The sequence below is a fragment of the Perna viridis genome, chromosome 4 (assembly GCF_037379345.1).
Source record: "Perna viridis isolate PV_CMFRI_1.1 ecotype Kerala chromosome 4, ASM3737934v1, whole genome shotgun sequence".
Taxonomy (NCBI): domain Eukaryota; kingdom Metazoa; phylum Mollusca; class Bivalvia; order Mytilida; family Mytilidae; genus Perna; species Perna viridis.
The window spans coordinates 27,353,148-27,380,687 of NC_142448.1; the positions used below are offsets into that span (position 1 = coordinate 27,353,148).

Genomic DNA, 27,540 nt, shown 5'->3' on the forward strand with positions numbered 1-27,540 from the left:
TCATGGGTGTTTTTTTTTTATTTGCAAGTATTAATCACATGCTTTGACAAACTAAATATTTTGAGTAAAATTGTCTTTTTATAACGAGCTTTTCAAGTTGTTGATGCATGTGGCCAATATTTCCTTGATAGAAATATGTCACAAAATCTAGTGTACTATGATAATATGATCAAATTAGTGGATTATAGCTTAATTTTGAAATTCAGCTTCCATGTTAAATATATATATAAACTAAAAAAATTATTTACATAAGAATGCATATAGATATATGTATTGGACTGAAGAATGTTTATTTTCAGGGCAAAACTAGGTATAAAACAATTGGATTTACTTAAATATTGACTGTGTTATCATGACAGTAGAGTTTCAACAAACAAAACATTCTACATCCACCATCCTTCAAAGAGTTCTAACATAATTATATACATAACTATATTCTAAAAAAATATGAAACAGGCAGTAATGTTCATTTACTCAAATCACTCATTTATCATAGAGTATCATTCCTATCTAAATAAACTTCATATACAAGTCATTTATAACACTGTAATCATGATTACTTGCCGATGTAATTATTAATTTAATCAATTACTATCAGAAATGCAATAATCATTAATTTAATTTAATCATATAATTGACAGGGAAATTATAATTTAATCAATTACATTGAAAGTAATCGGACCCATCTCTGGATAACAGTGGTGTTTGTGGTTGGATAATTAACAACTAAAAACAACAAAAAAAGCTGCCATACAACTCATCATGAATGAACTTGACAACACTGCCTTAAATACTTCAAATTGAACGGTAAACCAGGGCTATATTTACTACATCAAGTCATGTTTTTTTTAAATGTCTTTGAAGTATATATGCTATCTACAAAACTTGACATTATAGTGCATATATTTGTCACCTAAGCTTATACAAGACATCAAGAATTCAGTACCATAATTTCATCTTCTACAATTAAATTAAATTGCAGTTCAGAGTGTCAATTTCTACATTATTTTGACTTCCACAACTGCATTTTAGAGTGTCAATTTCTACATAATTCCTACTTCAACTACTGCACTTATGAGTGTCAATTACTACATTAGCCTGACTTCCACTAATTGCACTTCAGAGTGTCAATTTTTACATTAGCCTGACTTCCACTACTTCTACCTAAAGCACTAAATTTCACTATCAATTTGTACAATATTATGAATCATGTCATAACTATACAAGCATATCCTACACTATGGCGTATTTGCCTTGTAATCTTCAGAAAGTTGTCGTTTCATAGACTGTTTTGGTACAGATTCTTTGTCCATATACATGTGTAACATTTCCTGTGACATTTCCTGTGATGCTGAAGGAGATTCTGGCTCACTGTCTGTATTTTCTAGTGATCCGTCAAACACTTTGACTATGTATTCAAACAGATTTAACCGTTTTGATCTACTCCAAGATTTTCGTATCACAGATTCATACCTTTGTATTAATTTCATAATGTTACCTGAAAGTAAAAGAGAATAATAGGGGAAAAAATCTAAGTAACAGTGCAGTAAATCTGAGAATTCTTTAACGATATATAAACAAACACCTAAGTATTCCATACCAATGGAAAATCTGACACCTGAGTATCGAAAATTCCTGTATTATCTAAGAGAACAAGACTGCAAAATTTGATATATTCTGATACCAGAGTAATCAAGTGACCTGCATAATCTGACATATTTGTATTCCAGAGATCTTCATAATCTAACATATTAGTATTCCAGAGACCTTCATAATCTAACATATTAGTATTCCAGAGACCTTCATAATCTGACATATTAATATTCCAGAGACCTACATCATCTGTCATTTTATCCAGCATTAATATGACACTTGAGTTCATGAATCCTATATAATCTGAAACTAGTGTTTTAAAGAATCCTGTATTATCTGACACATGAGTATTCCAATACCCTGTGTAATCTGACACCAGAGTATTCCAGAATTCTTTATAATCTGACACTTTATAATATACAAGCCTCCTATGTAATCTGACACCAGAGTATTCCAGAATTCTTTATAATCTGACACTTTATAATATACAAACCTCCTATGTAATCTGACACCATGAGTATTCCAGAATTCTTTATAATCTGACACTTTATAATATACAAGCCTCCTATGTAATCTGACATATGAGTATTGTAATCTTGTGAGAATTGGATTGATTCGTTGATATTTATTTCAGACATTTATTTATGGATTACTTGTAAAGTTCACATTTATTTAAAGTTTATGATAATGATAGAACATTTAGCAAAAAAGAAAAAAAGAAATGGTCTCTTTGATAGTTTGCTGTTTCTATTTCTTATAGTTATAAATAATATTCTCTGTGAAGTCATTCAAGGGGGTCGCCATTGGTATAAAATACTGTACTGTAAGAAGTAGAGAAACAGAGTCTTACTCAGCAAACAGTGAACAACTATACATGTATGTTTACAATCTTGAAAGCTTAACTCTATAAATAGTAAAAATGGGTCAAAGACAGAAATGGCTAAGTTGCCTTAAAAAGTAGAAGTATAACCAACCTGAAATCACATCCCACAATATGGGATTCCATACTGAAGTTGTGTGCCAAATATGATTTTTAGTGGCTGAGAAAATTGTTACAAAAATATTTTCTCCGCCCTCCTAACCCACATTCACCATTCTAGAAGCCAATTTACACGAGGTGCAACTCCACCAAAAATACAATATTCAACTGCTGGCAAGATTTAGATGTCCAGATGAATTAAATAAACCACAATAACTTTCAGCCTTTTAACAATCCAAATACTGACATTTTACTTTGTGCTTTTTTTCTCATCTACTTTGCGTTTAAGCATTTACCATAACAGTTATAAACTCATCACTCACCATTTACCATAACAGTTATAAACCCATTACTCACCATTTACCATAACAGTTATAAACCCATTACTCACCATTTACCATAACAGTTATAAACTCATTACTCACCATTTACCTTAAACAGTATTTGTTGAATACTATTTCTCTGATTGAAGACTTACCTTATTTTAATGGATAAAGTATTCATTGGATATTTTTCATTTCAGACTTACCTATTCCTAATGGGTTAGTGACGGTGAGATAATGATGTATTTGATAAATATCATCTTTTAATCGATTGTCATCAAATGTATAGTAGCATACATCTCTCCTAGCTGCAGAGGCTGCCATTAACTGAATCAGTGCTAAAATAAAAAAAATAATTGCAATATTCCAAAGACTTATACTGTGAAAGTATTTTTGTCTGTGGGTACCAATTTTTGTGGTTTAGGGAAAAATCATCAGTCCTTAGATTCTTGCTTTTGTGGATTTCATGACTGCATCATACAAATAAATGGTTAATTTCCTTTTCATTGGGAACTAAATATTGTGGTTGACTGAACCCATATTGGTACCACAAGAACATTGATACTTCATTTTTCTTTTTTTGCTTTTGCTGAATTTCAGGAAATTCCTTCCATATAAAACATTCCTATGTTCTATTGCAAATGAAGTTTCATGTATACATTTAGTTTAAATAGTAACATGTACTTTCATTTAATGTGCAGTAATATAATTAAGTTCAATGTGTTGTGGTAGGAATATTCCCACTCATACAGCAATCACAAATCACTTACAAGGTATGTCTGACCTATACAAAGCCACATACTACACTTCAAGTCAAATGGTCAGTGGCAGCCAAGATTTTTAAGACCAAAAAATATTTCTGACATCATTCAATATAATGAAAATTGACAAAGTCCCACAAAACAAAAAGTCAACATTCGAGTACAACCTGCTTAAAACTGCTTACAACATATACTTGCTGAGATAATTGAGAACAAATTTTGGACAGAATGATAAACGGATAAAATGATGGATGGGGGAGAAGGGGCATAATTTACCTAAATCCAAACCATTTACCTTTTAATCTTTTATCTCCACCAAAGGCACCACACCCCCAGTTACCAGTACAAACAGCAGGTATGTTTACTGCCTTTTTAATATTAGGAGCTGCAAAACCACAGTATGCCTGTAATAAAGAAAAATTTGAATGCTATACATATAGTTTTTTCCCCTAATGATGTTATTGCATCCATAAACTCAATAATTTCATTACAAAAGTTTGCTTTAAACAACAGTAATTTCATAAAATCATTATCACCAAAATAATATTTTGTTAATTTCCACTATAGTGAGGATGTTTTAACTAGAGATTAGTTTTTTAACTTGCATACATCTTCAAAGTAATAAAATTGCAATAAAATGCATGCAATAATTGCAAATAGCTCCTATAAACAGTTTATTTAAATAATTGAACAATAAACTTTTTCTTGTTAATATTATTCTACCTTGACTTTGGACTATCCAGTCATAAAGGTATTGTAATATTATCATTAACAGTGAGAACCTTCAACGCTGTGAGCTCTACCAGTATTCCATGTTTCTTAATTTCTTTTAAGGATCCCCAATATACCAATAGAAATAAAAATCCCAAGTGTAAAAAGATACATTTCAAACTTTAAATTCACTGAAATTTTCTAAGTCCAAGGGCCATAACTTCTGTAAAAATCATTCAACCATAACAAATGTCGATCTTAATCTGTAACTTCTCATAGTAAGACTACATACAAAAGATAAAATCAATTGGTAAAAGCATTACAAAAAAAGTGTGGAAAACTTTAAATTCACTTAAGTTTTCTAAGTCCAAAGGCCGTAACTTCAGTAAAAGTCATTCAGGTCTCACTAATCATTTCTGGGTCAAAAAATGGCCACCCCCTATGTAGTACCAAAAACACACTGAACCTAGATATATGCATTATAAGTGCATTCTGCATACAAAATATAAAATCAATTGGTAAAAGCATTACAAAACCAGAAGCCCTGTTTATCACAGGAGCCCCCACCTCATTTGTTAACAATGATTTTTTTTTTAAGTAAATCAAATGCGTCTGTAAGACACTCCTGATGCCCCCCACTCACTATACTTGCCAAATTAGGAACATGTTTATTTTTGTATGAAGACATGGTTTGCAGATTCAGAAATCCTTCCAAGACTTGTGTTACTCATTGTCTGGGGATCAATTTGGGGATCAGAAATTCCTAAATATATGCATATCTACATACTGTATCCTGGCCACATAGTGTCATGAAATTCTGTTTGGTAGTGTCAGACTAGTTGTGATGATAAAAAGGGGACCGATTGACCTACTAATGGACACATAAAAAATGTTAATACCCCCCCCCCCCATAACAAATCACTAACTGTTCCTTGGGATATATTTCTGACAAAAATAACTAAGTCTAACTATCACCCAGTTCAGTAGTATTTCATGAAAATCAAGATCCTATGACCTTGCACACCATCATTATGTGTAGAAACATCCTGCAAAAAATATTTTAGATGAAGAGATAGCCTTACAAGCCATATAGCTATATTTCTGATGAAAATATGAAAATGACTAAGTCTAACTTTCACCAATTTCCATAATATTTCACGAAAAATCAAGATCCTATGACCTGCACACCATCATTATGTGTAGAAACATCCTGCAAAAAATATTTTAGTTGTAGTTCAAAAATTACAGAAAGAGATAGCTATACAAGACATGTAGCCCTATTTTTGACTAAAATAAACAAGTCTAACTTTCACCAATTTCCGTAATATTTCACGAAAATCAAAATCCTTTGGCCCTGCACACCTTCATCATGTGTAGAAATATCCTGTAAAATATTTTAGATGTAGTTCAAAAATTGTACATGGAGACAGTCGGACAAGCCATGATCATGTTTAATCCGGATGGACAGGGGTAAATTGATATGCCCCTCAACAGTTTGTCGCGGGGCATAAAAAAGTTCGGAAAACTTTTAAATTCACTGAAAAAAAAGTCCAAGGGCCATAACTTCTGTAAAAATCATTCAACCATAACCAAAGTCGAACTTAATCTGTAACTTTTCATAGTAAGACTACATACAAAAGATAAAATCAATTGGTAAAAGCATTACAAAAAAAGTGCAGAAAACTTTAAGTTCCCTGAAATTTTCTAAGTCCAAAGGCTGTAACTTCTGTAAAAATCATTCAACCATAACCAAAGTTGAACTTAATCTGTAACTCTTCATAATAAGGCTACACACCAAAAACAAACTTATTTGGAAGGTGCATTACAAAAAAAAAAGTGCAGAAAATCCGGACCCACCTCAGAAAAAATATAGCTTTGATTGTATTATCCCAATCGTAGCATAGCTTTTTTAAGATAGGAAAGGCATTCATTATTTTCTTGAAATAGTTGTGTCTTTGATGTGCATATGTTCATGTCATAGGTTATGTGTAAATTATTCCCACCTTCCATGGACAACCAATATTGTTCCAGAAATATACAAATTATGAAACTTTATAAAAAATGATATATGCTGGAGCTGCTTGTGAGGGCAAAATGAAATTACAAGTATGGTGAAATCCACAGTGCTTGCTTTTATAAGCAATGTTTACTCCAATTTATTATTTCAGTAAAAGCCAATTGTTATTTTGTAGTACAGTTTCATGAGTAAACCAAAAACATCCTCAAAAAATGCTATTTAAATTCAGATAATGGCTTTACTATAAATTTTACAGATGTGAGTGTTCAGTCATATGCATTACTGTGGCTTTTACCCTTAACCTACCTACCTCAAAATACACAGATTTCCTCTAAGTAAGTAATGCTTTAATCTGTCATAGTTGCATTAAAATCCACCAAGGCAAACAAAACTACTGTAGCAAACAGATTAATTGAAAGCTGAACTGTTTACCTCTTTGGTTAAAAGGAGGCTGAAAATAATTGTTTGAATGAAATAAACAACTAACCTTATTAAGTTCTCTCTTCAACAAATCACTTCTGAATTGTTTCTCGTGACTATGTATGACTAAAGCATCTATAGCTGTCACATCTGTACAGATTCTTCCCCAGTCATCCCTGCAATATGACCAGAAACTGCTATTAAAATCATTCACTAACACTTTTTGTTCAAAGTCCATATTAAAAAATGATATGAATTATTTTCCTTTAGAATACATTTATACAACTTGGGGCCAACTTAATACCTGTCAAATACATGAATTTTGGAACCTTTGTTTGAAATTGTACAATTCTTCTCATTATCAAGTACAATTTGACTCTCAAAATTCAAGTTTCACTCTTATTTCTTTGTAAATATGCCTTACAACTCACGTAGACTAAAAACATGTAGGTATGGGAAAGTTTTTGACACTATTTTTAAAGACATATGTATTTTTACCTTCATAAAAACAAAATTACCTTGGAGTTTTTGAGTCATCATAATTTCCTTTCCATTCAAATGTTTTAGCATACCCATCATATGAGCTAAACCTTTCACAACCTTTCATAAAAACAAAATTACCTTGGAGTTTTTGAGTCATCATAATTTCCTTTCCATTCAAATGTTTTAGCATACCCATCATATGAGCTAAACCTTTCACAACCTGTCAAGGTAATACAAATTAAAGGACTATGTCATATGATGTACATATTGAATTAATGTATCCTGTATTGAATTGACTTCTAAGTCATCTGTAAATTAAAATAATTCTCCATTATATCCCAGTGAAGTAAAATTTAATTTTAAATCAATAAAAAATAACATAAGATACAGTAAAATCTATCTAAACTGAACCCTGAGTAATCTGAAAACCTGTCTAAACTGAACCCTGAGTAATCTGAAAACCTATCTAAAATGAACCCTGAGTAATCTGAAAACCTGTCTAAACTGAACTCTGGGTAATCTGAAAACCCGTGTAAACTGAACCCTGAATAATCTGAAAAACTGTCTAAACTGAACCTTGATTAAAATGAAAACCTGTCTAAACTAGCCACTTTTTAAAGTCAATTTAAATGTATTTTGAACCTTGTCTTAACATAACAAATTTTAAAGTAAAAACAGGATGTTTAGATAGATTTCACTATGGTCACAAATGTATGTGTTGACTCTAAAGAAAATTACAAGCTGCATTGAATGCATCAATTTTTTTTCTGTGTTAACATTCTGTTGTGGCAAATTTAATGACTGGTGCATTAAAAAAATTACCTTTCATTAAGAGACACTCATTCTTCTCAAGAATTTCAGTAAATAATCTAGATATAATCATTTCAGGACAAATCAGAAATCTTATTTCTTCCTGTACACAACCATGAGTAAGTACCCCTCCTCCTATTAACTTGTTAGCAAAATCTACCTGCAATACATGTTGTACAAACATTGAACATAATTTTTAGTGTTAAAAACATTGGTCACCCCAATTCAAGTCCTCAGACATCCAAGGAAATAGATACATCATTATGAAAAACTATAAATGTATCTTAACACTTAATAGGATAGATGCATTTAGGTTTGTTTCAATCCAATGAAAAATGGAATTTAAAGGGAACTGTTTGAAATATTCAAAAATTATAATCTTTCACAGAGAGCAATTAATTATCTCATGTTTGTAGCCTTAAAGTTAAAATCATTTTTATTCCTAATAGGTTTCATATTTAAAAGATTAACTATAATGCTTGCAATATATTTTACCTGTAGGAGGCCTTCACCATCATCTTCAATAGTCCCTTCTGCAGAAACATGCAAATCTAGAAGTCTGGTATCCAAATCTTCCCATTTAGGAAATGCAGTTTCTTTTAAACATTGTCTAGTGAATGTGACAAGCCCAGTTGGCACTAAAATAAAACAAACAAATTGTAAAAAGGTTGTTTTTTTTTTAAGTCAGTATTTGATGTAGCCATGTTTAGTAGTATGGAAATTAATTCTTGCATCTTTAGTCCTTAAATGTTTTAATCATATACATGCATATAGAAATTATCTTAAAGTGATACAAGCTCCACAGACAAGCTTGACAGAACTTTGAAGTTCTAGAACAGTATTCATATCAGACATAGTTTGAAAATCCAATTATGTAGCATAAAGTCATTCACTTTCTCCCAACAGTTAAAGAAACTTGAAAGTGACATTGCATAATATATATAGAAACTGTTGTACTGAGAATCAATCGACATAAAAATGGTAATACAATTAGTAGAATAATGAAATAAACAAAGGACGAACAAAGGAACTGGATTAGTTGACTGCATAACAAACTGGTGCTTAAACAACAAACCAACAAAGCACATATATTAATGACAGATTTGAATCAAACTTGTTTTGTTTTCACTTCAGTTTACTTTTATGTTGCTGGAGTATACAGAGGCAATTATTTCTTTGTGCCTGTGTATGTTGTTTTTGGGCCAGCTGCAGCCTGACCTGTGGTGTGAGGGTTTCCTCGTTCATTGAAGACCCATGGGTGGCCTTGATTTGACATTTTTCATCCCAGTGGGTTTGTTGTCTCTATGACATATTCACCATATCCATTCTTCTTATGTTAACAATTGCTCAAAGTACTATTTTCATGTTTGTCAAAGTTTTGATTTCTTGTTTAATTCTAAAATATAATTTCCCAAATGTTAATCCTACAAGGAAAGACAAACCTATTTGTAAGTGATCTATACAAGATCTTCACTACTGATGAATAGTCAAGTTTATTATATCAAAGTCTTCAACTTACTTTTTTCTGTAACTCTACGAAAGTAATGAACAATACACTTAAGCTTCTCTAATTTGACAGAATCTGGTAAGCCATCATACAAACTGTAATAAAATGATAATCAAGGCATGAACTTCATAAAAAATCAGATGAGCAAAAAAGAAATCTAAACATCCAGAAACTCTCATAATGACATGTCAAAATCAATTTAATGGTGTTCTTGTAGCTGGTCAAAAAACTTCTTGAATATTTAGTAATTAGAAAAAACAAAAATGTAAAAATATTTACAGAAGATCCTTTGTATACATATTGATCTGAAGAACTGGTACATGTATAAGTACCAAACTGACTTAGTGACATCATGAGCTAATCAGAAGCTATCAGTAAAAATAAGACTGATTTACTTCATAGATTTTGAATTATGCATAGCCTGATGCACTTTACAAAAGCCCATTTTCCATAAAAGGTTACTTATTTTTGTTTTCATAAGGACTCAACTCAGTGCAAAGGTAGTCTTTTTCTTTAACAATGCTGATAAAAATGTTAATGTATTTATATCTACATTAAATAGACAAATATTACTGATAAAACAAAATACCAAACCTCTGTACTAAATTGACAATGAATACAACTTATACAAAGGTACAATCTCACCTGTTGAAGTTAATACAGGGATAATTGTAAAACTCTGAGTTTTTTCCTCTAGCATTCCTTCTGGGAAAGGTACAGAAGAAAGCATTAGCTAATAAGCAGGCTACTTGTTGTTGGCTAAGTGTGATGCTTCGGGTTTTGCCTCTCTTCAGCAGAGGAATTGGCTGAAAGATAAGGAAATTATTTCAAATATCAACAGTTGTAAGTAACTGGTAACTCAAAAAATGTTCTCATTTACAAAGCTTATGTGTTTAAGTCAACATATAGAAACATGTGTTTCTGAAACACTTTTAGGAAAGTTCTAATTGGGAGCACAGCCAAGGAAACCAAATTATAGACAGTTTTTGCTGTGATTAGTTGTACTGTTTCTATATACCAGGTAGTCATGTCTCATGTGAGATTTTTGTATGTGAAATGTCTACTTAGGTCATGTGACTATAAAATTCCTTGGGACCTCAAGCATTTCTGATTTAACTTTAAGTCATGTGACCAGCAGAAATCTATTTAGTAGTACCATGTTTACTTAAGTTGACCCTTGACCCTGTCTATCAACTTTTTTTTATGCAAATTATAAAATGGACTACCAGTATACAAAACCAGTAAAACAATATCAGTTGTAATAAAAATAAATTACATGTGTATATAAATGTGAAATGTTGAAGGAATTGAAAGCTCAATACCCTACAAACAAACATTTGCACATGTTGTGTGGGGTATAACTACCTGTGTACAATAATGAGGTAAATTGAATGAATGAAATGTATACATCCATATAGATGAGATATTTGGAATTACCTGTGTACATAAATGAGGTAAACTGAATAAATTACATGTGTACATAGATGAGGTAAACTGAATTAATTACATGTGTACATAGATGAGGTATGTTGAATGAATTGCCTGTGTACATAGATGAGGTAAGTTGAATGAATAACATGAGTACATAAATGAAGCAAGTTGAATGAATTACCTGTGTACATAGATGAGGTAAGTTGAATGAATTAGCTGTGTACATAGATGAGTTAAGTTGAATGAATTACCTTTGCACATAGATGAGGTAAGTTTAATGAATTACCTGTGTACATAGATGAGGTAAACTGAGTGCAAGTTTGGCAATTTTTGGTAACACAACACTAAAGAAGTGGTACCTCTCTTCTTCTGCAAGCATCTATAAAAAGAAAATAAATTTCAAGGATACATGTATCTGAACCATTAAAATATGTCTAACCAGGTATGGCAAAGCAACATATACACCACCATATCATAGTCTAATACAGAACACAATTTTTATTCTGGACTATGTTTTGCATTGATGTATATACATCTATGGCTTTAGTAGCGTTTGTTTTCAACAATGACAAGTGATAATAGAATCATTGATAACACAAAAAGTTCATGTGATATTCCATGGAATTTTCAAAGTCCAATGCTAATACTGGACCACTTATACTGCATATTCAAAAATAATAATAATTTTGTCGTTTTATATAATAATTTGATTTGAACTTTAGTGATATCAAGAAATCAAACTTTGGTAATGTTTAATTTTCATAATGTAAAGTTTAATGATTACAGGTAAATGGCATTTTGACAGTATTTAAAATATCTTCTAAGTTTACGGTCATTGATAAAATTTTAATAAGATAATTTTCTATCCAAATATACTACATATACGTCATGACAAGACAACTTACCTCAATAAATAAATATTTCATAGTTTCAAAAGTCCATTTGCCGAAGTACCTGGAGTTATACTTAAGTATTGCTTCCTGTAATAAAATAACATAGCCCATTTAGCTATTTAAGAAGGTAGACCTAGGATAAGGGACATAAATCTTGAAATCAGTGATATGTTTGTATCATATCCAATTTCACCAAAGCCTTTAAAGCTTTCATTTGAAACAGAATGAAATCAATCCAAGTTATTTTTATGCTTACATGAGATTAATTTAAAGAGCCTGAATACAAACATTCCACTGATTTGTAAGAGTTGTGTCCCTTACCTTAGATCTACCTTAACAATACTTTATAGTCAATAGCAAGGGCTATAATCATTAAACATTTCACAAAAGTATTGCAAGAAATAATTTTAAGTAAAAAAATAACATATTTTAAAATACTTTTATTGGTTGAAGAGTAATTGTAGAATAGATGATTTATTTCATTTTGTTACATTTATACTGGTCAGTGAGTGTACAAAATATTCAATCTGAATTTGACTGATAAATCTCCTGCATAGAGGGCATATTTGCTATTTCACTACTTCTACGCCCTTGTCAGAGTCAATACTAAACCCTGCCACTGAATGCAAATTAGTACAGTACAATAGAAACAGCGTCATGAATTTGTAATGAGTGTGCTCATGCCTTGTGAAATTTTTTTACACCCTGTATTGCAGGGCCTATAAGACAGCCAAGTGATTCATAGTCAAGCAGTTATAGGTCTACAGAGGAGACTATTAATTACCTCCAATTCATAAGGACCTGGAATTTTACTCAGTAGAACTTCTTCAATGATTTCCCATCTTTTTCTCACTGTTTGCTTATTGTTCTATGACAATAAAAAAAAAAATTAATTTTTATACAGTTTTGAGACTAAATTTACTTATAATGAAATACTGTTGGAAAATTAAGCTGGAAATACAGACAAGTAGTACAATCAAATTTCATAAAAAACTATTTCCAAAATGCATGGCCAAAATAATGTATGCTTGATGTTATTCTTTTTAATTACATCATGAATATATAAATTAGTATCATCAGAAAATTTTTAAAAGAATTTGTCTTCAAGACTTCTAACGTTTGAATCTTTTTTCAAGTAAAATGTACACAATATGTGTTTGATCAATAAAAAGTACTCCACAAAATTTACAAATTTTCCAGCATTACAATTTTTTTTCATAAAATTTGAGGGAATACTAATGACATAATTGTGTTCTTTTCAACTATTCCTCAAAATCAAAGTGCTGTTAGCACTGTAAGTTTTTGATTCTTGCGAAAATTGTAGCATGAACAAAATTTAAAAAAATACATGATGTAAATTAAAACTGATCATACATTACATTTTTATATTATTTAGAATTAATACTATTGATTTCTGAAGTATAAACTGTAATCAATAGTTAAACAGAATCCAACTTCACACACATTTACAAATTTTGTTAACTTTCACCTTTTTCAAAATTTTTAAAAAGGCCCAAAAGTTAGTTTGCATTTACATTCAATAACTATATTAACAGTGTGTTCATCCTATACTGTAATTAAACTTAAATATAACCAAATTCAGCTAAGAAAATAATTTCATTGATGAACATAAGGAAAAAAAAGGAAACACTTTTTATTGATTTGAATTTTTCTGCCAATTTTACTTGGTTAAAATCACTCCTCTTCATTTCCTGTTCATTATTTGGTAAATATTAATGATAGAATGGAGATTTTTTACTGATTAATGTGTTAAATGGATGCTCAACACATACTTAACAATACATTAATACTTCTTGACACATTACTGCAAGAACTAATTCCAAAAAATGCATCTTTATTACTAAATATCTTCCATGGCCAAAACGGAGTCCCTTAAATCATCAGTTGATTTGAAAACTAGATCTCAATTTTCTTTGCAAAAATTATAGAATATTGTTGAGCTGAGTAATTGCCAGAAACATATTTACTGGATATAAAAGATGTATAGAATGATATAAAAGGAATTGCATTTGGACTATATTTTTGTGTAGTGTTCAGAGATAGTAGGGAATTTCCAGTGGTGAACCTGCGACATAAGGTATTTTAATCCTAAAGGATCAATAATCCAAAAACCTTTGCAAGGTGCAGCTTGATACAACCACAAATGTCAAATCATAAGCAGTTATAACAAGTATGGATATGACATTCAAATTTCATACAGTTCCTAACCAAGGGTCCAGAAACGGTAAAAAATGCTGATCATTGACCAACAAATTTTATAAATGATCGACAACCATTTTCTAATATTGTACATAAAAAATTGTCAACCCGTGTAAATTACAGTATGTGTGGTTTTATTAGTGTATAAACATCCTATCTACCAGTCTCCTAATGTGCAGTCACCTGCAATTGTGATTTACCTGTAACTGATTAGTTAGTAGCATAATTGAATTAACGGTACACATGCAGCCCCATTGCGTATACGAATTAACTGAAGTACCTCGGAGAATTTTCATACATTCATTAGTTTATTAATTAAGAAAAAAGATTGAGAAGACCACCATTTTCCGGCCCATCTTTCAGAGGTAACAAAAGCACATAGAACTGAAACTACAAATCAGTTGTAGTTTGTAATTATTAATTCATCAATTGAATCCTTTTAACACAGAAGTCAACATACCATTTAAATCAATATACATTATGTATTCGTGATTTTCTTTTAAATATAATCAACATTGTTTTCATCACTTGGAAGTTTTTGGCTGTTTGCCTATGTCCGAGAGATACGATGTTTTGTTTACATGCTGGAACGTCCATGTGTGGTTGAAACCGAACTCGTTCGCTCGCTCTGATATTTTGTAAAAGACAGAGTATGTTAATAAATAACACAATTTCCAATATTTATCTTAAAATAACTACATAAAAATGGTTTTTTAAGTTTATTTTCGATCTGAGCATGTAAAAGACTGACACAAACGTCTGCTGAAGGTTGATCAAATGTCTGGCATGGGCTGTCAAAATTTCCGTACCCTTGTTCTAACTAAAAACCTATTTTGGCCCTATTTCTTACACAGTTCAAGTCATAACCCCCTCCCCACAAACAAACCAAGTCTAACCTTAAATGCTTGTTTTCAGTCCTTTTTTTTGGCCCTCAATTCCAAACCTATTTTGACCACAACACAAAAAAATCACTGACAATGACATGGATGACAGGACAATACAATTTTACAACCACAATTTTTTGTGGTCATACTTTGAATGTACTATTATTCATAGATTGTAGAAAAATTGTTGGTTAGTGGATTCTTAAATTAGTGGTTTGACATTTCCCACAGTAAAAATAAACAGAAAATATGTATTTCATCTGGACTGTAATTTCGTGGTTTGAGTCCTACACTAAATCCACAAAACTTGGTACTCCACAAATATACTGGTTGGTACTTTCACAGTAAAAAAAAATGATTCAATGGAAGCCTAAACCTACCTTTCCATAATAAGGATATTCACTCTGTGGAGAACAAGGCATCTTAACATGGTCATTATCCCATCCATCTTTATAATGGGCTGGGTGAGGTGTTGGTAGAGTCTTCGGGTCATACTTATACTGCAATAATGAAATTTCACATTTATTCAAGTTGATAAAATTAAAATATACGTAAAAATTTTGTGTAATTTCATCTGATGTAAATAACTTACCAGTAATTAGAAAGATATACTATGTATAATTCTTGTCTTTCATTACTTGCAAAAAGTCATATTGAGACAACTACATTTTAAATAGTATGTAACAGAAAGTTTCCTAAAAAAACTCTTATCCACTGATAAAATATGATTTTTCAATACTTGGTTAATGAGAAATGCTACCAAAAAATAATTACAGTAAATTTTGCAGCCTTCCTATATCTTTTACAACACAAAACAGTCAAACCTTGATGTGATGAACTCGGAAGAGTCGAAATCTTGGATAATTCAAATTTATTTCAAAGTCCCAGCAAAACTGCCCTTACTACAATACAATTTTACCTCAGATGACTCAAACTCAGATAAACCCAAATCTTGGATAACTCAAGGTTTTCAGTCCCCTCGATAGGACTTTGTAGTTGATTAACCATGATGTCTTGAAGTCAACTAATTAGTTTGAAATCTAATTGCTTTATTACAAATCACGATCAAAGTGTTTTTACAACCATTAGAGTGGCTTTTGAAATTATTTGTTAACACTCTTCATGCTTGATTTGTGTATTTAATTAATCTAAAATAGTGTGTGCATTGAAAAGAAATGAATTCTATTAATTATATGTCAGAATTTATACTAACAGTGATATTGGATATTTTGATAATAATAAAAATGTAAGGATGAATTGTAATTTTATCTGAACATTTAATTAAACATCAAACAGACAACTGTAAGTGTATTTCAATGACAATATTCGTTTTGCTAGTGAATCTGAAATTTTATCATAGTAATGTGGAGCACATAATTTGACCAAGCTTCTGATTGTGCGTCATTCAAAGCAGCATGTTGTGTACACGTGACGTTTTTTGGATGCAGAAAGAATTAAAAGGAAATTTCCCTAAAACACTAGGTGTCGTTCAGTATTTAAAACATGATATACAACACACAAAAAATATCTTCCGATATAGAAATGCAGACATCAGGAAGTATCCTGTTAAGTGAAGTATATGTACAAGCAAAATAAATGATTTAAATGAAGAAACAATCATCAACCAAACTATTTCCAGGTAATACTTGACCTCGAATGACTTGAACCTAGGACAAATTGAATATTTTTGCCTGTCCCCTTCAACTTCGATTTAACCATGTTCAACTGTCTATCATTCTTCTTCTATTGTGTTTTCAACATGACAGTAAATTTACAGTGTTTTTAAACAATATCTGGAACAAAACCCTATTTATAAAAAATTAGTATCAAAATTAGCCCTGAATGCCCAAAGATCTATGCTTACTCCAACTTGGGTAGGCACTACATTTGTGAATATTTATCACTCAACATAAAAAAAACAAAACAAAAAAAAACAAAATGCAGATACAAATGTAGGCCCAACCAATATTAAAATAGAGCCTAGAATTACTGCATTATTTCTGAATCAAATTAACCAAATAATAGAAACATAGGTAACAATATATATATATATAATCCTGTGTTAAATCTCACTAATAATATCTTACTGGCACTTTTATAAGTACTGTATGGTTTTCTGTAGAATGTAATGACGGAAGCCCTTCCATACAATCTGGGTACTTGTTTAACTGATTCAGAGGCTTGCCCTGTAAGAAAAAAAAATGTCAAAAAATTAAAAATGCAAGTATTTGCACCATTTTTCAAAACTACAAACCTTAAGGGATGTCATGCTTTGAGGGTGACTTCCAAATAATGATGCCCTTTTAAAAATAAGTACACGAAGAAGTGACTGAAAACTTTGTCAAGTAACAAAAAGCTGAAAGTTTTTATCCACACTTGGTTACCAATCTGTAATGCATCAAGTTTTATCTTTAATATGCAAGCCAAGCTCACTTTTAAATGTATTATTACAGGTAAATAATCATTTGAAAATTTTTAACTAACATCCAATAATATAGATAATCCAATAGAGTACAACAGTCAAAGAAATGGCCTTAATGAAGGATAGACTTGATTCAAAGTGTTTATGAAAAACAAATGAAATGAAAATAGCCTATAAAGTCATAAGTTAAAACTAATTCAGAACCCGACATATATACACTAATACCTTGTAAGACTGTCAAAAATTCTGACAGATATTAATAATTCAGTACTTCACAGCAAGCTTAAATTCATATCATTCTTTTTTGATTGTTGGGATAAACATTGCATACCTTCCAATCAGAATTAGCCTTCCTTTGACTTGGTTTTTTACATGGAACATCTGGTTTAACACTATCTCCATCTTGTGAGCCCTGGGAATCCATGAAGTCAGAGCTACAACATGAAATGTTAAATAAATATGATTCATTTCTACATATTTATATTTTCCTTCAACCATTCAAGGACAGTCTAAAAATAGTTTCCCAGGTCTAACCCTACAACTTCTGAAATGATATTAAGGTGGATTAAGTATTCTTCATTTTATATGCAAAGCTTATGAAAAAATAAAATAACTTAAAGAAATGTTTAACAAGTTTCTAGAGAATGGAAACATAGCTTTTTTTTAGCATGTTCAAAAACACAATGACTGAGGAGAAAGCTGCCAAAGTCATTTGTTTTAAAAAAAATTCTAAACATATATAAAATCCTTTGGAAAGTGCTGCAATTAAAACTTCATTTCCTAAAACATGTCTTTTGTTCTTGACTTAAATATTAATTAATAAACAGTAAAAAATAACAGACCATATTAGGTTATCCTTTCTCCTTCTTCCACTTCAATTCCATCATAAAACAAGGTGACTGCAGTATGGTATTATATTGCAGAGTTGGAGTATGATATCATCCTGGTAATCAAGTATTCAGAAGAACCAACAACCAAATTACTGAAGATTACTTACTCTATGTTATATTCCAGTGTTTCATCATATTTTACAGTTGAAGAACTTGCCAAGGCCTTTGTTTTATTTACTAAAAAAATTCAGGATGAAGATTTAGTAGTCAAGTTTAGTTACCCAAAACCTATAACATATATAATTCTGACAAGATGATATAAAGCATATTTCTGTTCCCTAAAAATATTTTAGAATATCATTCATTAACTCAATAGCACAAGTATTGTCTTTAATACAGCCAAAACTGCCCTTGCAATATAACATTGTTACCAGGCCAATATAAAAATATCTTATCTATAGACATAATCTATCCTAACAAGGTGCAGCAACACCTTTGTCTTAGGGTTGTAAAATACACACAGGTTTATCCCAGTAATAAGGAATTTTTTTTATTAAGTCATTAAGGAAGAATGTGTGTACCATCTATGCACATTGAAAAGAGGGTTAATAATAGAGGGAAATGTTAATTACTGGGTAACCTTTACACCCTTAGAAATATAAATCTATGTTCATACATACAAGCAGATATTACTACTGATAATTCAAAGGAGATCATCTTACCTTCTATAGCATTTTATATCTTATTTTCCTTTTTTGTGTCAGTCTTTGTACTTTAACTACATAAATTATCCCTAAACTTATGGACGAGCACAGTGTCATTTATATCAATTTTCAAATATTTAAATCTTTCAAGCAAAAGTCCCATTTAATTAAGTGTCTTTTATCATGTATTCTAAGGCTAATAAATGGTCAAAGAAACATTCTTAAGTACAAATAAGCTGATATAATGTATAGTATTATCCTAATTTTAGTATGCATTAGAAATCAGGTTCAATTTATATTAATTGATCTTGCTTGTGTGCAGAATATCAATAAAAGACTGTGTGTCATACACTTCTTATATTTTACACTACAGATGAGTAAAATAACCAATTTGTAGTTTTATGTACAGCTATAATTCTACATACATTTTTCTTCTATTTCAACATCAAAATTGCCATCAAATGAGGCCCCAAATCCAGCTGTAGAACCATCATTAAATACTTTGGTAACAGGATTATCTGATGACCTTAACAAAAAAAAAGGATGAAAATAAAATTATAGATGTTATCAAAAACCTTGTTGTTCACTGTGAAGTAACCTTTTAAGCTCAGTTCCGAGTATAAAGAGTCCCATTACACCAAAATCTTGAATTATCTGTCTTTGGTTTTTTTTGTGACTGTTTATTCACACAGTATCAAAAAATTGTTTTAAAGAATATGATGATATTGATACAAATATCCTAGTTATATCCCTGCTTTCGTTCACGAGGAAAATTAATGTTTTTTCACCAAACGGGAAGTAGATGCCATATCAGAATGAAAACATAACTCATAATACAACATCCCTGTAAAAAGCTTAGTACAATATGTCAGCAACCTGTGATTAATAGTAACCAAGAAAAATATGACAAAAATTTTGTTTATTATGACTTCAATTTTTTTTTTGTTGGCAAAAAGGAAGTAGATGTCATATGAGTAGGAAAATGCATTTCACAATTCAGTATACCCATATTAAGATTTGTATAAAATACCAACAACCTGTGAATTACAGAAGCTGAGAAAGTTGTTTCAAAAAAATGTGTTACTGATTGACTGAATGACAGAATTACAGACACAGGTGAAAAAGTATATCAACCCCTCCAATGGAGTTGGGTAAAACAAAATTATAAATTTATATAGACCTAAAAAACCTCATTTACTTAACCTATGAGGATTTTATGCTTGACCTAACATGGAAGTTTGTGACAAAACTACAACTGTTTTGAAATCTGCTCTAAATACATGTATAATGCTTTCTATCAATGTAACAGGAAAGAGGAAACTTCAATTAAACAATTAAAAATCACAACCTTTCGAACAAAGACAAGATGAACAAAAAATTCAATTGTTGCAGCTTAGCTTAAGTGATAACAACAGTCTGATATATTTTAAGAAAAAGAAACACTGTGCCAGAAGACTATTTACTTGGAAGTTTTTCCTGAAGCAGATTCAGCCATGTCAATTTCTATAACTTCAGGATCCTTGTCTGTATTCCTTACTGATTTATCTGTGGGAAAAAAAAACACAAAAAAAGAGAAACACCTGAATTATAAGGAATATGCAGAGTGAAAAAAATAGACATTTGAATTATACTATAGATGCAAACAAAACATTAGGTGATTACAAGAAAGCTAAGAAATATAATCAAGTCCATTTTTGTGATTTCAATATATATATAGAAACAAAATTTTTATTTTAAATTGTTAGAAATGCTTATGGACAAAACCTGAAAAACAAACAGTGAGCAAACAATAAAATACAGTCTATTCATCATTATCTTATGATAACTGTATTAAATTGACTTATCATTTTTTTCACTAAAACATATTTACCATTCTTAGACTTTGATTTCCTTGAGAAAAAATCTAAAAGTGTTCTTTTTTTCTTCAATGGAGGTTCACTCATTATATATGCAGCCTCTCCCTACAGTAAAAAAAACAGTGATAAATTGAAATGGATATATTTCTGATTTATTTGTAAAAAAACACAAAATGGGAAACATCTGAACTATAAGAACCATGCAGAGTGAAAAATTAGGACATTTGAACTACAACTTTGTACTACCAAGTTAAATAAATAACATAATCTTGAAAGAGAACAGGTAATATGTGATGAATCACCTTTACCATCAGTACTAACCCTGATAGTTCATAACCTGATATTTCTATTACTATTTAGTATCAATAGTTCATTGAAGAATAAAAACATGTGATGGAAGCTCATCATTGATACGAAAAATGTCAGTTCATACTCAATATACATTTGTTTTTTCCCCTTGAAAAACTATCCACTATTATGTCACTTACATTCAGAGATTAATTTAGGGGTTAAAAATCACCAGGAATTACTATTTTTGGCATTTTGTTAACATACATGTACATCGTGTTTCGATATAAATACATCTGGTTAAAAAAGTTATACCAGTAAATAACAATGATTGGCATGATTGCCTACATGTATTGTATATTTGTAGTACATGTGGTTACCTGGTATTGATTAAAATAGCCAGAAAATCAACTTGGCTTGAAGATGAATTCTTAAAATAAACCAGTTTATCACTGGCCTGTTATTATTAAGTTCTCACTAATCACTTTAACGTGTCCATTACTTTACATGTTAAACAAGTAAATTTCAAAGTTTCACTGTGAATTCCCAGGACAAATGACATCTTAAGGTTGCATACCATTACGAAGTTGTGAAAATAAGGCTTTCAAATTCATTATGCTAATGATACGATGATTGTAGTAATTCTTCACAAAATTTACTTTAATAAATAATACTGAAAATCTACATTTTTACCTTTTCTCCTAACTGTCAGCATGGAGGCAAATTACTCACACATGTAAACAATATTCATATACTTTTGTGGTAAATTACATATATGGTTTTAAAGTACAGATTCTCAGCTTTATTTTGACTAGAGAATACACACAAATAATGCACTTAAAATGCATAGGTCTAGGTTCAGTGTGTTTTTGGTACTACATAAGGGGGTGGCCATTAGACGGGGAAGTGGTTAGTGAGAACTAAGAGGTTTAGGGTTTGATCCTTGGTAGCTCAAGGTATAATCATACTCACAAATAATAAATCATTAAGAAATACTTCAAAATTTCATGAAACACATTTTTTAAACCATCATGTACATGTGTACTCTGCATCAAATAATGTCTGTGCCATTCAAATTTGAAATAATAAAAGGACAGCGTTCCAATGTCCTCCCGTAAAAAGATACATTTCAAACTTTAAATTCACTGAAATTTTCAAAGTCCAAGGGCCATAACTTCTGTAAAAACATTCTACCATAACCAGAGTCAAACTTAATTTGTTACTTCTCAAAGTAAGACTACATACAAAGGATAAAATCAATTGGTAAAAGCATTATGAAAAAATCAATCAACCATAACCAAAGTGGAACTTAATCTATAACTATTCATAATAAGGCTATATACCAAAAACAAATTTATTCGGTAGGAGCATTACAAAACTAGAGGCTCAAGAGGGCCTGAATCGCTCACCTTGTTAAACATTTGCTTATTTGAAAAAAAAATTACAAAAATTACACTTGGAAACAAAATGGCAGAAAAACAATAGGATTTCTCATAACAAATAATAAAATTCTTTTTGATAAAGTATATGTAACATAGGGACTGATGTTCGGATTTGAAAAAAAAAACAGAGTCCTTGGGGTCCTTAATCACTCACCTGGTCAAAAATATGTAATAATGTAGCCCTTATAGCTTTCTAAAGCTGGACTCTTGTCCTTACCGTACTATTGTCACAAGAATCATTTAATCGATACAGAGCATCTTAGTTATCCACCTGGTTTTCATATTATAAAATAAATCTGCAATTTTCATTTTTTCTCTTCAAGTGCAGTAACTCCAACATTGAGCAACAGATCTTTATAAAAATTCGGCACAGGACAGTCTCAGAGGAGAAGACCTTTGAAAAAGTTTATTGATGATGACGACAGACACGTAACGATGGCAATAGCTGACATGGTCTTTTAGCCAGGAGAGTTAAACAAGAGGCTCCCAGGAGCCTGAATGGCTCACCTGGTTAAATTTTTGCCTTTTAAGGGCAATAACTCTAACAAGAAGTTGTCCAACAATTTTGACTCCATGAAGACTTTGGAAGGATTTATCATGAAGATCATTCCTTACATGGAGTCGTCTGACAACTTTGATCCTTGGAGACTTTTGTAGGCCTTATAATAAGGATATTTCAGCAATTGAAAGATATTGGCCAAACCTAACAGTTTCGGAGATGTATGCTAAAAACTACTGTACGACCCCTATGTTCTATTTTCAGTAAAGGCGGCAATGTTTTTCATCTGATCAAAAGTCATTTTGCTAAGGATACCCTAAAAACAAAAAATTAACTTTCATTCAATTTTGTACAGTAGTTTCTGAGGAGAAGATTTTTTAAAGTAATAACTTCAAAAATAGCAAAAAACATCCAAAAAAAGGCCAATAACTCCAACATGGGTCAACAGATTTTCACCAAGTTTTGACCACAGATAGATCTAATCATGCTGAATGTCAGAATTTGGCTAAACCTAACTATTTTGGAGATATATGCAAAAATCTGCTGTCTGACCCCTATGTTCTATTTTTAGTAACAGTGGCCATCCAAACTGTCATTTTGTTAAGGATACCCTAAAAAAATAAATATACCAACTTTTATTGAATTCTGTATAGCAGTTTCTGAGGAGAAGATTTTTAAAAGTAATAATATCAAAAACAGCAAAAAAAACGTTCAAAAAGGGCAATAACTCCAATATGGTTCAACAAATTTTCACCAAAATTTGACCATAGATAGATATCACCATGTTGAATACTTTAACCCAGTCAGAATTTGGCTAAACCTTACGGCAGTCATTTTGTGCAGGATACTTTAAGGAACAGTCATTATATTATAAGTTTCGTGCAAATCTATTCAGTAGTTTCAGAGGAGATGTTTGAAGAAATTGTTGACGACGAAGAAGGATGCCAAGTGATGATCCAGTGTTCTAAGACTCCTATTTCCCATTACCTGGAGCAAGTGAAATTTGGGTCAGGGAAAGATAGGTACTTAGTTACACTTTCCTGTGGCAAGTTGAAAATTTCATATGATGAAAGGATTTGTTTTGTTATGAAAGCAGTCGTTGATAGTAGGATAGTTGATTTTATATGGATTTTTCCAGAGGAAACCTCAATTTCTGAAGAATCCTAGAACACTGGTGATGGCAATAGCTCACATGACCTACATCCAGGCGAGCTAAAAAGGAATGCATAACAAACAGCAAGAAAGACAAGTTTGACTCCAAATAGAAAGGTTGAACAAAAAAATATAATCAAATCAATAATTGAGCTGAATGTAGTGGTAATACAATGGACTACCATCAATGCATAATTGTAAATTTTTGTTGAAAAAAAAAAAAAAAAATTACATCTATCACTTAAGGACTTTAACAGATGGAAAATGAACAACTGAGAAATCCAACATACATGTACATGCAGCATAAATATATACAACTGTATCTGAATTACTAGAGGGAGCTACAAAAGTCACTGACATAATTTCTATACAATCAAAGGCACAAAGTACGATCATCTACTTGTTCAACAAAAGAGTTGTCTTTATACCAAGATTTTGTTCACAGTAAGGAGGGACAAGAAGAATACCATGAAACTTCTTACTTCATTAGTGGTATTAATCATACATGAATGTAGATTCTCAAAAACTCTAAAGATATTTTAAATCTCGCTTCTTTGCTGAAGTTAATTCAATTAAAACGTTTGACTTTTCAACATCATATACTACCATACCCCACGATAAATTGAAAACCTATCTAAAAGAAAATTTACTGCAAGAATGGTAATTTGTACAAATTTGCTGTTTTAGACTACAATTCTACATATTTTACCACAATAGAACAAAAAGACAAAAGCTGCTATACCAAACAATAGGTGATCAGTATGCTAGTGTTTCTCTTTCAGAACATACTTATAACTTTTCAACAAATTAATGGCGTGCTGATGGGCACTTATTGTGTTCCTCTCCAAGCCAATGTTTCTTTTTTATATGAACAGGAGTTTCTTCAAAATATTGTGAAAGTTATGATTGATTAATTGATTGATTGTTTGGGTTTAATGCTTAAGCAGCATTCAGGCGATGAACATGAAATGGATGATAAAATGAACATGAATGATGATGAAATGAAACAAGGGATGGGACACAAGGATAATAGGGTCAACAAATCTCGATTGCCACTAGGAAAAGGGGGGATGGGTAGGGTCGGGCAATTTAGCCTCCTGTGGCAGAGCGCAAAGGTTCCTACTCCTATTAAATACCACAGCTGGGTTCTTTAACGTGCAAGGAACAAGGCACCTTTCCCAACACAGTGCACCACTATGGTTTGCAGTCAGGTTTTCCGTATTATGGCCTGACAACCCCTGCATGTAATAAGCCAGGGGTACCCCATACCACCATGTGAAACACACATCCCAGTTGCTCTGAGGGCCGAGCGCCTAGCCCCCGGCTAGGTTCCTGAGCACTATTTAATCACCGACAAGCTTAGTGCTGCTGCAGGCCTATTTGACACCGGGACCTGCACAGGGCTTGTGAAAAATAAGAAGGTAGATCAGTTAATTTTACATATTGATATATCGACGATGTTCTCTCCATTAATAATCCTAAATATGGAGATTAGCTTCTGTATATTTAACCATTAGTACTATGCATTACTTTTCAGTCATATTAGTACCAAAATAATGATTTCTTGATGGGCAATCATTGCCTTAAATATACACTTTTAGACCAACGTTACAAAAAAATATATCCCAAGTGCTGCCTGAAAAAGTTTTATTTCACATATTCAAATCTTATTGAGTAATATTCTATTGTCTGTTTTCTTTATTTGTATCTTATTAGTTTCATCTTGACCTCGACACATCTTCCCTGCAAAGTTCAAGACTTATTTTGAAGTTGGTATGTTCTTTATTAAACTTGTATTCTAATTGTATTTAGTTCCATTCATTTTTACTTGTTCATATTGTTCATATCTTCTGCAAGTACTGTTTTGATTTGGTGGCATTTAATAATCAGTATTATAATCTGGTATTTGGAAATACATGTACCATGAAAAAAATTGTTACCTTTAAATTTGGTGGCATTTAGCCATTTAGATAACACTTTTAACTGATCATAATTTGAGCCATGTGGGAATGTGTTAAAACATACCATAAATGGGTATAAATTTGCTTATTTAAGAACCAATAACTACGGAACACTTGATAATGACTTACCAGTAAAAAAGTTTTGTTAGTGTCTCTTCTAGAGTTTGTTTATATATTTTCACTGTTTTAAAGTTTTTATTAACATTGTCATATTCAATCATAAAGGATAGTGGTACTGATCAATAATCTTCAGAGTTCGACCTGCTTGTTTGACTGTTTGAGAGACTGCTATCGTTGATTGCAGTTTACCCAAAATTTAGAATGAAAAAAAAATGAATCTAATGAAATACATTGTAGATAAAAAAAATTTTCTTGAAAAATCTTATAAAAGTTGAAGAGGACGATAAGAGGAAGTCAATACTATGCTGAAAAAAGTATGGCTTTATAGTCCGAAAAATATGGTATGTAAGTCTCGTCACCTGACTCTGTGATTTCATGAGAATGGGTCCTCACCTACCATTCAAATGCTTAGAGATTCGTCATTAATATATCTTGAGTTCAATGTTAAAAGCAAAATATATTTTTGTGAAAAAATACTGATAAAAAATGACAAATATCTGGCTCTACTGAGTAAAAATGTTCAAAAAAGCATAGAAATAGAAGATTTTGCATAGTGATACAGCGTTTTCATTTCCTGGAAGTGAACAATAAAATGCAGACCGGCCTTCGGATTTCAATACGTTCTACATCTAAACTTCTGGAAGGAAACCTGAACCTAGAACAAAACTTACAAACCCTATTGCAAAGGTATGTCCCTGCCCCTGGACCCAGTGGAGGCAATTTGTTAAGTAGACTTTCCTGCTTGAATATTCCTGTTGTATTGCCTAAGAGTTTATCAGTTCAGTAATTTTGTTTTTGCCCTTTATTTATACAAATCGCAGCGAGATAGCATCTAGAGAGTTGAATATGCATTAATGATTATAAAAAAAACTGCAAACAGGCTGAGGTGAATTCGAGTACTATAAAAAAATAGGACTTTTCTGGTCTGGATTGTTACAGTTAGCTTGCAGGAAAAAGTCATTAATGCACATTGACTCTTATTCAAGATCATGTACTATATATCTCACTACACTATATACTATAAGGAAACACTTAAACAAAAACCATACACATTAGAAATTTTCTTCCTTTTGAAAGAGGGTTTCTTCAGGGGAAATCAAAACCGGAAGTATATTAAGCAAACAGAAACTAAGGTGATGTTCACCCAACAATTTAAAAGATGAATAAATACCTCAATAATAATATCTGAAAATATAATAGAATGGAATCATTTCGAAGAATGATCAAAACGTCA

The 27,540-nt window shown here is 31.2% G+C and overlaps 1 protein-coding gene across 1 annotated transcript; it reads right to left on the reverse strand.

Annotated features, from left to right (window-relative positions):
• Positions 1 to 27,445, reverse strand: LOC148619561 (poly(ADP-ribose) glycohydrolase-like). The gene is made up of 20 exons (XM_088579620.1): positions 27,356 to 27,445; positions 20,859 to 20,949; positions 20,452 to 20,533; positions 19,414 to 19,514; positions 18,452 to 18,521; positions 17,786 to 17,888; positions 17,120 to 17,218; positions 15,413 to 15,532; positions 12,713 to 12,796; positions 11,941 to 12,015; positions 11,322 to 11,414; positions 10,250 to 10,410; positions 9,617 to 9,699; positions 8,593 to 8,735; positions 8,110 to 8,257; positions 7,426 to 7,507; positions 6,872 to 6,980; positions 3,952 to 4,060; positions 3,102 to 3,233; positions 1 to 1,498 (listed from the first exon to the last, which is right to left on the reverse strand). The coding sequence occupies exons 2-20, from the start codon at positions 20,929 to 20,931 to the stop codon at positions 1,239 to 1,241; spliced, it is 2,127 nt and encodes a 708-aa protein (XP_088435746.1). The 5' UTR covers positions 20,932 to 20,949; positions 27,356 to 27,445; the 3' UTR covers positions 1 to 1,238.
• Between the last annotated feature and the right edge of the window lie 95 nt (positions 27,446 to 27,540).